This window comes from Oncorhynchus mykiss, chromosome 7 (assembly GCF_057628025.1).
Source record: "Oncorhynchus mykiss isolate SJ-2025 chromosome 7, ASM5762802v1, whole genome shotgun sequence".
NCBI classification, from domain to species: Eukaryota; Metazoa; Chordata; class Actinopteri; order Salmoniformes; family Salmonidae; genus Oncorhynchus; species Oncorhynchus mykiss.
The window spans coordinates 60,392,511-60,406,780 of record NC_143028.1 but is presented as its reverse complement, the minus strand read 5'-3'; the positions used below and the strand labels follow the sequence as shown (position 1 = coordinate 60,406,780).

General features: G+C 42.9%; 1 protein-coding gene across 1 annotated transcript in view; it reads right to left on the bottom strand.

The window, feature by feature from the left end:
* Positions 1-14,270, bottom strand: part of LOC110528290 (lysyl oxidase homolog 2A) — a 64,343-nt gene that overhangs the window by 46,567 nt on the left and 3,506 nt on the right. The window contains exon 3 of the mRNA XM_021610237.3: positions 7,224-7,399. Within this exon, the coding sequence (XP_021465912.2) occupies positions 7,224-7,399 (176 nt within the window). The remainder of the gene's footprint in view (positions 1-7,223; positions 7,400-14,270) is intronic.

Below are 14,270 nucleotides of genomic sequence, written 5' to 3'. Positions count from 1 at the left end.
AGCTGACCATCTGAGAACCAACTCCCCAGGCCTCTTGGCGATTGGTTCCACGTGTGGCATGCCATTATCCCCAGCTGCACATGCAGCATTACGTGAGCCGCCAACCTTGTAGAATCATGCTGTTAGTTAGCTACTGATAAACAAGGCTTCCTGCCCACCTCCTAATGTTTTGGTCTGAAGAGAGAAGACCCCCTTAGATGGCTTCATTTAGTAAATGTTTTGGCTTCTTGGAGGAAGGAACCGAGGACAAACAGATCTACACAAAGCAGGGACCAAATATCACACAACGACTCCTGCTAATATATACAAGACTAGCGTAAACATATGCAGAGAGATTCTCATTACCGACACATTAGTCAGACACCAATTGTGCAAGTTCTCCCACTTAAAAAAGATGAGAGAGGCCTGTAGTTTTCAGCATCGGTACACTTCAACTTTGACAGACAAAATGAGGGAAAAAAATCCTGAAAATTACATTGTAGGATTTTTAAGGAATTTATTGGCAAATTATGGTGGAAAATAAGTATTTGGTCAATAACAAAAGTTTATCTCAATACTTTGTTATATACCCTTTGTTGGCAATGACAGAGGTCAAACGTTTTCTGTAAGTCTTCACAAGGTTTAAACACACTTTTGCTGGTATTTTGGCCCATTCCTCCATGCAGATCCTCTCTAGAGCAGTGATGTTTTGGGGCTGTTGCTGGGCAACACGGACTTTCAACTCCCTCCAAAGATTTTCTATGGGGTTGAGATCTGGAGACTGGCTAGGCCACTCCAGGACCTTGAAATGCTTCTTACGAAGCCACTCCTTCATTGCCAGGGCGGTGTGTTTGGGATCATTGTCACGCTGAAAGACCCAGCCACGTTTCATCTTCAATGCCCTTGCTGATGGAAGGAGGTTTTCACTCAAAATCTCACGATACATGGCCCCATTCATTCTTTCCTTTACATGGATCAGTCGTCCTGGTCCCTTTGCAGAAAAACAGCCCCAAAGCATGATGTTTCCACCCCCATTCTTCACAGTAGGTACAGTAGGTATGGTGTTCTTTGGATGCAACTCAGCATTCTTTGTCCTCCAAACACGACGAGTTGAGTTTTTACCAAAAAGTTATATTTTGGTTTCATCTGACCATATGACATTCTCCCAATCTTCTTCTGGATCATCCAAATGCTCTCTAGCAAACTTCAGACGGGCCTGGACATGTACTGGCTTAAGCAGGGGGACACGTCTGGCACTGCAGGATTTGAGTCCCTGGCAGCGTAGGGCGTTACTGATGGTAGGCTTTGTTACTTTGGTCCCAGCTCTCTGCAGGTCATTCACTAGGTCCCCCCTGTGGTTCTGGGATTTTTGCTCGCCGTTCTTGTGATCATTTTGACCCCACGGGGTGAGATCTTGCGTGGAGCCCCAGATCGAGAGAGATTATCAGTGGTCTTGTATGTCTTCCATTTCATAATAATTGCTCCCACAGTTGATTTCTTCAAACCAAGCTGCTTACCTATTGCAGATTCAGTCTTCCCAGCTTGGTGCAGGTCTACAATTGTGTTTCTGGTGTCCTTTGACAGCTCTTTGGTCTTGGCCATAGCGGAGTTTGGAGTGTGACTGTTTGAGGTTGTGGACAGGTGTCTTTTATACTGATAACAAGTTCAAACAGGTGCCATTAATACAGGTAACGAGTGGAGGACAGAGGAGCCTGGTGAACAAATACTTATTTTCCACCATAATTTGCAAATGAATCCATTAAAAATCCTACAATGTGATTTTCTGGATTTTTTTTCTCATTGTGTCTGTCATAGTTGAAGTGTACCTATTATGAAAATTACAGGCCTCTCTCATCTTTTTAAGTGGGAGAACTTGCACAATTGGTGGCTGACTAAATACTTTTTTGCCCCACTGTAGATGACAGGGGTCAAAGGTAAAAACACAGCTCTGTGTGGGTTTGACATGCTCTGCTTTTAATAGATGAAAGCAGGGGGTTAACACATACAGGGAGAATCTGCCTGGAGCAGAGCTGAACAACTGAGATGATTTATAAGGGCTAAATGCTAAGAGACACTTGAAAGTTCCAGTGTGAAATGAGATGGAAGAAATGGTCATACGCTAGTATATCATGACGTTTTGCTTAAATAACAAAACATGTCTGTGAGTCTGTGAAATGATTATCAAGAGATGGAGAGAATTCAGTGTCTACTTTTACCACCAAAGGGGCATCGGTTTAGCTGAAATTATGGAAAGACAACTTTTAGTCAGCTGCAGGACTGATGTTTTTATTATGGACAACCTATAATTTGTGGTAAATGCTTAATATAATAGCCCAATCTGTGTGGTCTTGTGTTCCTTTTTGACAGCTAACTAGTGTAAACCACACACACACACAAACAACAAACAAGCCTTTGATAAGCAGAGAACCCCCAAAACACCCATAGACCTTGTCTGTGAGTTTAATTTTAAAAAGTTGAACTTAGGGACAGGATAGAGCATACCAAGATACTGTAGGAGAAAATATTTTGGGAAATACTAATAACTGAATTAGCATGTAGCACAGTTGTGTCTGGTTGGGTCTTGTTACATAAAACCATATTGACAAAGTTGGGTCAGGGCATGACCTGGTTGGAAACCCTGCATAGAATACCACTTCATCCCAGGAATGAATGGAAGACAGGAGCTACTTGTTCCTGTTTCTGACCCAAGGTCAGGCTTGGTGAAGAGGCAAAACGACACATTTTCCCAGTCCACTCCCCTGCTAGTTGAAAGACTCTGGTCAGTCCAGGGAAATATTTGCATAGTGTGGACAGTTATCTGTAATAACACCCATAGAGACGTAAATATAAACAGGGCACAAATAAACAGCAGGAGGGCGCCGTTTTTAAGTCCAATGTTCACGTATAGCAGACATAGTATAAAAAGAACAGAGTGAAGTTTGAGGATAGGGATTAATCTATTGAACTAGGTTTCCCCATTTAGATTCCAAGCTAGAAGCTTATGAATGATTTATGAAGCATGTCGTTTTATAAAGGGTGTATGAAGGCTTCATTAAGCCTTGAAATCAGTAGTTCATTTCATGATCACATCTCCGATTCCAATGCCTTTCTTCCTCCCTCCCTTTTCCTCATACTTTCTCATAGAGTTGATCGTTCATTTCATGAGAAAGATACACAGGGATCTGAGAAGTTCTGCAGGGTCTTGTTATCTTATGAAGTCGAGTGAAAACAGACACTGGAGAAGAATCCACTGGAATTTGAACACTGCAAATTCTCTAGTCTAGCGCAGTCAGTGGCATTTGACTATCCTGCTGCTCTCAACTGCTAACTGTTAAAATGATAAACCACAGACTGGCCTCAGTTTTAGATGCATTTAACTCGTTTTTAAATTCAAACACATTCAAAGGACACACAAACACTATTGGTTTGTGTGGGACGGCAGGAGTTTTAGATTAGTGTCCAAGTACTCTATGCTAAACCAGGAATGCCACCCCCCTTTATTTAGTGCTATAAACCCATGCAGACTTTCCATCCCAGCACAGAGGTGCTCTCATCATTATGATGGGGTGGTATTCCCCCTGTGTGTGTGTATGTGTGTGTGTGTGTGTGTATGTGTGTGTGTGTGTGTTTCATCCACTATGTCGTCATCTCCTCCGTACCAGTCAGCGGGGTCTGGGTCTCTGTGAGTCACCTGGTAAGCATCCCAGACACCAGATAGGGGTTCTCAACTGGGCTGTCACCATGGTTACGCCAGAAAGAAGGGCCTACTGTGGTAAAGTTCTCAGGCCACAGACGGGCCATAGCGCGCTGAGCTCAAATGTATCTCGTTTCCTGCTGTAGGCGAATGTGAGCGCACTAGTGGAAGATTAAAAATGTGGCCCACTTGTGTCACGTCTGTTGGTGTTGTATAATGTCACATTTCCTGGCCTACTGGGTGGGATTCCCTTTCATCGTCTGGTTCCATTCACATTTTCTCTCCTGAGCAAGTCACAACCTAAAATACTTTCTCAATGTCACTGTTGCCCTAATAGGTTTCATTTAACATGTTCAAGCTCTGGTTTGTTGTTAACCTTATGTAGACGTTTAAAGTGATTCTAAATAAGTGAAACTGAAATAAACAGTATTTGCAGAATTGCAAAAACTGCTTCTTTCTGTGAATTCAGGGCACTCCAAGTCAAAAGTCAAAGTCAAAACTTAGTGTGATCCCAACTCAGAGAAGTTCCAAAATCAATACAGCTACAGTCAAACTTGAGTTAAACTAAACTCAAGAATTAGTGTTGTGTACAGGCTGATTAAAGTCACACAGACACCCTCTCAATGAATAAACATTACCAAAGATGTGTCTCTGTTGGTGCTATGTGGACTTTCTCTACAGGAACTCGTGTTTGATTTAGCCTAAGTTACAATCACAGTCCAGACCTCCTGTTTTCTACCCTTCTACCTAGCTTTCTCTCTACCCTTCTACCTACAAATCAGCTGTGATAGTCAATCTGGACCCTCTCTTTTTAAAATGATCCACCGAAATTGTTGCAGCCCCTATTACTAGTCTGTTCAACCTCTCTTTCGTATTGTCTGAGATTCCCAAAGATTGGAAAGCTGTTGCGGTCATCCCCCTCTTCAAAGGGGGAGACACTCTAGACCAAAACTGTTATAAACCTATATACATCCTGCCTTGTCTTTCCAAAATCTTTGAAAGCAGATCACCGACCATTTTGAATCCCACCGTACCTTCTCCACTATGCAATCTGGTTTCCCAGCTGGTGATGTGTGCACCTCAGCCACGCTCAAGGTCCTAAACGATATCCAACCGCCATCAATAAAAGACAGTACTGTGCAGCCGTCTTCATCGACCTGGCCAAGGCTTTTGACTCTGTCAATCACAGCATTCACATTGGCAGACTCAACAGCCTTGGTTTCTCAAATGACTGCCTCGCCTGGTTCACCAACTACTACTTCTCAGAAAGAGTTAAGTGTGTCAAATCGGAGGGCATGTTGTCCGGTCCTCTGGCAGTCTCTATTGGGGTGCCACGAGGTTCAATTCCTGGGCCGACTCTTTTCTTTGTATATATCAATGATGTTGCTCTTGCTGCTGGTGATTCTCTGATCCACCTCTACGCAGACGACACAATTATATATACATCTGACCCTTCTTTGGACAATGTGTTTAACAAACCTCCAAACGAGCTTCAATGCCATACAACTCTCCTTCTGTGGCCTCCAACTGCTTTTAAATGCTAGTAAAATTAAATGCCTGCTCTTCAGTCGATTGCTGCCCGCACCCACCCGCCCAACTAGCATCACTACTCTGTACGTTTCTGACTTAGAATATGTGGACAACTACAAATACCTAGATGTCTGGTTAGACTGTAAACTCTCCTTCCAGACTCACATTAAGCATCTCCAAATCAAAATGAAATCTAGAATCGGCTTCCTATTTCGTAACAAAGCCTCCTTCACTCATGCTGCCATACATACCCTCGTAAAACTGACTATCCTATTGATCCTTGACTTTGGCAATGTAATTTACAAAATAGCCTCCAACACTCTACTCAGCAAACTGGATGCAGTCTATCACAGTACCATCTGTTTTGTCACCAAAGCCCCATATACTACCCACCACTGCAACCTGTATGCTCTCGTTGGCTGGCTACAGATTTGTCGCCAAACCCACTGACTCCAGGTCATCTATAAGTCTTTGCTGAGGTAAAGCGCCGCCTTATCTCAGCTCACTGGTCACCATAGCAACACCCACCCATAGCACGCGCTCCAGCAGGAATATTTCACTGGTCACACCCAAAGCCAACACTTACTTTGGCCGCCTTTCCTTCCAGTTCTCTGCTGCCAATGACTGGAACTAATTGCAAAAATCACTGAAGCTGGAGACTTATATCTCCCTCTCTAACTGTAAGCATCAGCTGTCAGAGCAGCTTACAGATCACTAGTGGTACCTGTACACAACCAATCTGTAAATAGCACACCCAACTACCTCATCCTTATATTGTTATTTATCTTCTTGCTCTTTTGCATCCCAGTATCTCTACTTGCACATCATCATCTGCACATCTATCACTCCAGTGTTAATGCTAAATTGTAATTATTTTGCCTCTATGGCCTATTTTTGCCTTACCTCCCTACTCTTCTACATTTGCACACTGTACGTAGATCTTTCTATTGTGTTATTGACTGTACGTTTGTTTATGTGTAAATGTGTTGTTGTTTTTGTGGCACTGTTTTGCTTTATCTTGGCCAGGTCGCAGTTGTAAATGAGAACTTGTTCTCAACTGGCCTACCTGTTTAAATAAAGGGGAAATAAAAAATAAAAACCTCCCCTTTCTACCCTTCTACCTCCTGTCCTCTCTACCCTTCAACCTCCCTTCCTCTCAACCCTTCTACCTCCATTCCTTTCTACCCTTCTACCTCCCTTCCTTTCTACCCTTCTACCTCCCTTCCTTTCTACCCTTCTACCTCCCTTCCTTTCTACCCTTCTACCTCCCTTCCTTTCTACCCTTCTACCTCCCTTTCTTTCTACCCTTCTTCCTCCCTACACTCGAAAAAACGGTACCAAAACAGTTATTCAGCTGTCCCAATAGGAGAACCTTTTGGTTCCAGGTTGAACCCCTTTTGGTTCCAGGTAGAACTCTTTTGGGTTCCATGTAGAACCCTCTGTAGAAAGTGTTCTGCATGGAACCCAAAAGGGTTCTATCTGGAACCAAAAAGGGTTCTTCAAATAGTTACCTTATTGGAACAGCCTAAGTACCTTTATTGGTTCTAGATAGCACATTTAAGAGTGTACCCTTCCACCTCCTGCCCTCCCGACACTTCCCACTCACTCCTTCCTTACCCTTCCACCTTCCTACCTCCCTACCCTTCCACCTTCCTACCTCCCTACCCTTCCACCTCCCTCCCTGCTCTACCCTTCCACTTCCCTTCCTGTCTCCAACAGTTTGGAGCATGGAAACTGGGTTTGACGAAAGGGTTTACCGTAAGACATTTCGACACTAGATCCCTGATATCCAGAACTCCTTTCAAACGTTAAACACATATTCTCAGCTATTGCTCCACATCTGTCTTGCATTTCTGTGAAATTGCACCGTAACAGCATCCAACAAAAGCAAAGAAGCAATCATGTATGGTGTGTGTGTGTTGTGTGTATGTGTGTTTGTGCGGCCGTGCAGCCGTGTGTACATAAGTGTGTGTGTCTGTATTTCTATGTGCTAACATGTGTGTTTATGTTTTAGGCTTACCTCCACACTGTTGGTGAAGCTACTGATGAACTTGAAGCCGGGGATGCGCCTCTGGTTACACACCACTCCCACGTCCTCAGAGTGTTTGCAGTCGGACACTCCGAAGCCATTGGACTTGCACTGAGCCAGTGTTCTCTCCCGCCCCGAACAGTGGACGTTGTCCAGCCAGATCCGACCTTTGAACAATGGGGGATGGAGACACCTCTAATGACCACACATCTAATGAACCCTCCCCAACGCCCTATATCAATTTTAAGCTTCAACAGACAACACCTTTGGGTAACACTTTGGGCCAGTCTCATTGTGAACTAAAACATACTTTCAATATACTGTATTTTCTCCATTGAAAATCCAGGACTAGGATTAATCTAGACTGAATAATGGCGCCAGAAGGGCATGGCTGCCGTTTTACAGGCTCCTAACCAACTGAGCTATTTTGTGTGTTTTTTCGCATTGCTTGTAACTTCTTTTGTACATAATGTTGCTGCTACCGTCTCTTATAACAGAAAAGAGCTTCAGGATATCAGAACAGCGATTACTCACCTCGAACTGGACAAAGATTTTTTCTTTAATGAGTCAGACGGAAAAGATTTACAGCTTCTCCGAGACCAGGCCCAAATCCCCACCATTCGCATGAAGAAAAGACGGAAATACAGGGGGTGGAGATCGGGGTGCCTTGTGAGAATTAATCCGCGAGTGGGTAACCCGCCTCTACCATCCATTCTATTGACCAATGTGCAATCACTGGAAAATAAACTGAACAATCTCCACTCGAGACTATCTTACCAACATGACAGTAAAAACAGTAATATCTTGTGTTTCACCGAGTCGATACGGATAAGATTCAGTTGGCTGGGTTTTCCGTGCATCGGCAGGACAGAACAGCTATGTCTGGTAAGACGAGGGGTGGTGTGTCTATTTGTCAATAACAGCTGGCGCTGTTAATTTTTTTCTTTTATCCGTATCAGCTTGGGGACTTGATGTTGCAACCTTTTGGTTACTAGTACAACACTCTAACCACTAGGCTACCTGCCGTTAAATGAGGTCTTGAGGTATCGTTCGCCTGAGGTAGAGTACATCATGACTGAGTGGGGAACTGAGTGGCGCAGTGCTATAGGTGTAACTATAGACTCGGGTTTGATCCCAGGCTGTATCACAACCGGCCGTGTTCGGGAGTCACATAGGACAGCGCACAATTGGCCCTGCATCATCTGGGCTTGGCCAGGGTGGGCTGTCATTGTAAATACAATTTGTTCTTAACTGACTTGCCTAGTTAAATAAAGGTTAAAACATTTTTAAGATAAACTGCAGACCACACTATCTACCAAGAGAGTTTTCATCTATATTTTTCGAAGCCGTCTATTTACCACCACAAACCGATGCTGGCACTAAGACCGCACTCAACGAGCTGTATAAGGCCATAAGCAAACAAGAAAATGATCATCCAGAAGCGGCGCTTCTTGTGGCCGGGGACTTTAGTGCAGGCAAACTTAAATTAGTTTTACCAGCATGTCACATGTGCACCAGAGGGAAAAAAACCTCTACACCACATTTACCGCAAACACAGAGACACTTACAAAGCTCTCCCTCGCCCTCCATTTGGCAAATCTGACCACAATTCTATCCTGCTGATTCATGCTTACAAGCAAAACTAAAGCAGGAAGTACCAGTGACTCGCTCAATAAAGAAGTGGTCAGATGACGCGGATGCCATGCTACACAGACTAGCACAGACTGGAATATGTTCCAGGATTCATCCAATGGCATTGAGGAGTATACTACCTCAGTCACCAGCTTCATAAATAAGTGCATCGATGAAATCGTCCCCACAGTGAAGGTACGTACATTTCCCAAACAGAAGCCATGGATTACAGGCAACATCTGCACCAAGCTAAAGGTTAGAGCTGGGAGTACAGGAGGAGCGGGACAGTAATCCGGACGCTTGTAAGAAATCCCGCTATGCACTCAGACGACCCAACAAACAGGCAAAGCGTCAATACAGGACAAAGTTTCAATCCTACTACACCGGCTCTGACGCACGTCGGATGTGGCAGGGCTTGCAAACTATTACAGAATACAAAGGGAAACCCAGCCGCGAGCTGCCCAGTGACGGGAGCCTACCAGACCAGCTAAATGCCTTTTATGCTCACTTCGAGGGAAGAAACAGTGAAGCATGCACGAGAACCTGTGTGATCACACTCTACATAGCCGATGTGAGCAAGACCTTTAAACAGGTCAACATTCACAAGGCTGCAGGGCTAGACGGATTACTAGGACATGTACTCAGAGCATGCGTGGACCATTTTCATCCTCTCCTTGATCAAGTCTGTAACACCTACATGTTTCAAGCAAACCACCATAGTCCCTGTTCCTAAGAAAGCGAAGGTAACCTGCCTAAATGACTACCGCCCCGTAGCACTCACCATCATCCCGGAAACCCTAAACCCACTCCAATTTGCATAACACCCCAAAATATCCACAGATGACGCAATCTCAATCGCACTTCATACTGTCCTTTCCCACCTGGACAAAAGGAACACCTATGTGAGAATGCTGTTCATTGACTACAGCTCAGCGTTCAACACCACAGTGCCCACAAAGCTCACCACTAAGCTAAGGACCATGGGACTAAACACCTCCCTCTGCAACTGGATCCTGGACTTCCTGTCGGGACACCCCCAGGTTGTAAGGGTAGGAAACAACACATCTGCCACACTGATCCTTAACACAGGGACCCCTCAGGGGTGTGTGCTTATTCCCCTCCTGTACTCTTTGTTTACCCACGACTGCATTGCCAAGCACGACTCGAACACCATCATTAAAACCTCTTGAAGCTAGGGGGCACTATTTTTATGTTTGGAAAAATAACATTCCCAATAACGTTCCCAAAGTAAACGGCCTATTTTATCAGGACCAGATGCTAGAATATGCATATAATTAGGATAGAAAACACTCTAAAGTTTCCAAAACTGTCAAAAGTTTGTCTGTGAGTTAAACAGAACTGATATTGCAGGCTAAAACCTGAGGAAAATCCAATTAGGAAGTGCCCCTGTTTTTTAAATCGCTCTGTTCTTTTGCATCCCTATTGCCCATTTAAAGGGATATCAACCAGATTCCTTTTTCTGTGGCTTCCCTAAGGTGTCAACAGTCTTCAGTTTCAGGCTTTTATTTTGAAAAATGAGCGTGAAGGATCACATTGCGTAAGTGGACAGGTGGGGGCTCTCAGAGTGAGTTGGTGCACAATTGGTATTTTGGGTATGAAAATCATCTTTATGGAACAAAAGGAACATTTGCTGTGTAACTGGGAGTCTCGTGAGTGAAAACATCCGAAGATCATCAAAGGTAAACGGTTAATTTGATTGCTTTTCTGATTTTCGTAACCAAGCTTCCTGATGCTAAGTGTACATAATGCTATGCTAGGCTATCGATAAACTTACACAATCGCTTGGATTGCTTTCGCTGTAAAACATCATTTCAAAATCTGAGACGACAGGGTGATTAACAAAAGGCTAAACTGTGTTTTCCTATATTGCACTTGTGATTTCATGAAAATGAATATTTTCTAGTAATATTATTTGACTGTTGCGCAATGCTATTCAGCGTTGCTGATGACAATTATCCCGGATCCGGGAGGGGTGGTTCAAAGAGGTAAGAATCCGTCCCTTTTATTTCCATTTTTGCCTGAAATTACATACTCAAATCTAACTTCCTGTAGCAGGAGAAAGGCCATAATGTATTATTCCAGCCCAGGTGCGATATACATTTTGGCCACTAGATGGCAGCAGTGTATGTACAACGTTTTAGACTGATCCAATGAAGCATTGCATTTCTGCTCAAAATGTTGTATCAAGACTGCATAAATATGCCAAATTTGTTTATTAATAGCTTTTTATGTTCAAAATTGTGCACTCTCCTCAAACAATAGCATGGTATTCTTTCACTGTAATAGCTACTGTAAATTGGACAGTGCAGTTAGATTAACAAGAATTTAAGCTTTCGGACAATATCAGATATGTCTATGTCCTGGTAAATTTTCTTGTTACATACAACCTCATGCTAATCGCATTAGCCTACGTTAGCTCAACCGTCCCTAGGAAGGGACACTGATCACGAAGAAGTTTTTAAGTTTGCTGACAACACAACAGTGGTAGGCCTGATCACTGACAACGATGAGACAGCCTATAGGGAGGAGGTCAGAGACTGCCAGGACAACAACCTCTCCCTCAACGTGAACAAGACAAAGGAGATAATCGTGGACTACAGGAAAAGGAGGGCCGAACACGCCTTCGTTCACATCGACGGGGCTGTTGTGGAGCTGGTCGAGAGTTTCAAGTTCCTTGGTGTCCACATCACCAACAAACTATCATGGTCCAAACACACCAAGACAGTCGTGAAGAGGGCACGACAACTCCTTTTCTCCCACAGGAGACTGAAAAGATTTGGCATGAGTCCCCAGATCCTCAAAAAGATCTACAGCTGCACCATCGAGAGCATCCTGACCGGTTGCATCACCGCCTGGTATGGCAACTGCTCGGCATCCAACCGTAAGGTGCTACAGGGTAGGGTAGTGCGTATGGCCCAGTACATCTCTGGGGTCAAGCTTCCTTCCATCCAGGACCTATATACTAGGCGGTGTCAGAGGAAGGCACAAAAAATTGTCAAAGACTCCAGTCACCAAAGTCATAGACTGTTCTCTCTGCTACCGCACGGCAAGCGGTACCAGAGTGCCAAGTCTAGGTCCAAAAGGCTCCTTAACAGCTTCTACACTCCTTAACAGCTTCCTGGTTGGATGCGCGCTGTGTTAAGAAGCAGTGCGGCTTGGTTGGGTTGTGTATCGGAGGACACATGACTTTCAACCTTCGTCTCTCCCGAGCCCGTACAGGAGTTGCAGCGATGAGACAAGATAGTATCTACTAAACAATTGGATACCACGAAATTGGGGAGAAAATGGGATTTTTTTTTTAAAGTAAAAATTAAAAAGATTGGCCTGACCCTGACTATTTACATTGACCCTCCCCCCCCCCCCTTGATTTTACACTGCTGCTACTCACTGTTTATTATCTATACATAGTCACTACCTACAAATTACCTCGACTAACCTGTACCCCGCCCATTGACTCGGTACCGGTACCCACTGTATATAGCCTCGGTATTATTATTTTATTGTGTTACTTTTTATATAATTTTTTACTTTAGTTTTTTAGTAAATATTTTGGTTACTCTATTTCTTCACCTGCATTGTTGATTAAGGGCTTGTAAGTAAGCATTTCACAGTAAGGTTGTATTCTGCACATGTGACAAATAACATTTCATTTGATTTGATTTGAATCTGGGTCCAGGACCTTAATAAAGTGGGCATGAGATTGCTCAAATCCATTTTTAAAGATTTTAAAATGCCCAGTGCAGTCAAAAATGTGATTTTCCTGTGTGTTATATATATTTCCACACTATTAGGTTGAAATAATACTGTGAAATTGTAAAAAGTTTGATAATGCCGTTAAAGTGTAAGAGCTGTTTGAAAATCCAGCCTGAAATTTTGTTAATAGCCCAATAATAAAGAGAGTTCCAAACCTTCCAGCCAATAACAGCTAGTTATTGGCTCCCTACTTAGACCACTCCCAGACAGTCCACTCCCTACTTAGACCACTCCCAGACAGTCCAAGCAAAATCTTGCTTGAGAAATTGCTCTTTGCTAAAAATATATTTTTGTTTCTTTTGACCATTTTATTTGAAAACAATCACAGTAAGGTACTTACAGTTTTTCTCAATTGCTAAAACACAATTTCTGAAACCTTGCTCCATTTCCTGAAAACATTAAACACAAAACCTCATCTTCAAACACTATTTACATAACCTCTGACTCCTCTTGCAAAATGAAACATTCGCCTCAAAACAGTTTTACCTGTGTTCAAAATCAAACACTGCTCTCAAATCATAAACAAAGTGATCAATATGATATACACTCTCAAGCAGTCAGTAAACAATACACCGAAAAATAGAAACAATTCTCAGGGACCAGTACATTTTTTATCTAAAAAAATATGTTCTATCATAGTCGCTCAAAATGGATCAGAAATTACTACTCTGCTTTGCTCTTTGCAATTTTGTTTTTTGTTCTTCCTCCTCCTTGTACCCCTTTGTCTGTGATACTCTAATTCCTGTTCTTTCTTGATATGAACCTGCAACCAGTCAAAATCGATTGAGCAGTCAGTACTGTTAATAAATGGAAAGCACAATGTTCAGGGCCATACAATTTGTCCATTGTACAGTATACAGCCTACAATGCACTGTACTACAGTATCCATTCTCAGACTTTCTCCTTCCCACCTTCAACAACCTGTTTGCTCTCTGAACTGGCTTACATTGGTTGTGTCACATCATTTGAAACAGGTTAAATCAATTTTGAGTGGTTGTGTTCAATCAATGACATATGTTCTCTATTTGTATTTGATTGTTGCCACTTGTGTTTACCAGTATGGATGACATGTGCATTAGAGTGCAGAAAGTGATTTGAGAATGAGAATGTGTTTACAGTTTTGCTGAAAAGTATAAGTGAGATCTGAAAATTGTGTTTTACCATGTGAAATGGTTTAAGGTATTGACAACAGACTGCATAATTAGCTAAATGAGTCCAGGCAACTGAGAACTTTGTTCAGCCAATGGGTTATAGTGTTTTAGCAATTGAGAAAAACTGTAATTCTTACCCCAAAATGATTTGATATTGAGATAAAAACGTCTGCGTTGGACCTTTAACTTATATCATGACAGTTCATGACAACTCACCTTTTCACTTAGGTTAGACTGACCAAATTTGACCATTTCATGCAAGATATGTGTTACAGAATTTAAGTTGCCATCACCTGTGAAAAAATGTGTATGGCTCTTTAGACTAATCTAAATGGTCTATTCAATCACAACAGACCTTTACAACCACATGACATTGTTGGAATCCAATCCAACTACATGGTGGGGATCATCAGTCAGTCTGCTCTCCAACTATGTGTTCCAGAACAGTCTGAATCAGTGGTGTGGGATGAGGGAAACTAAA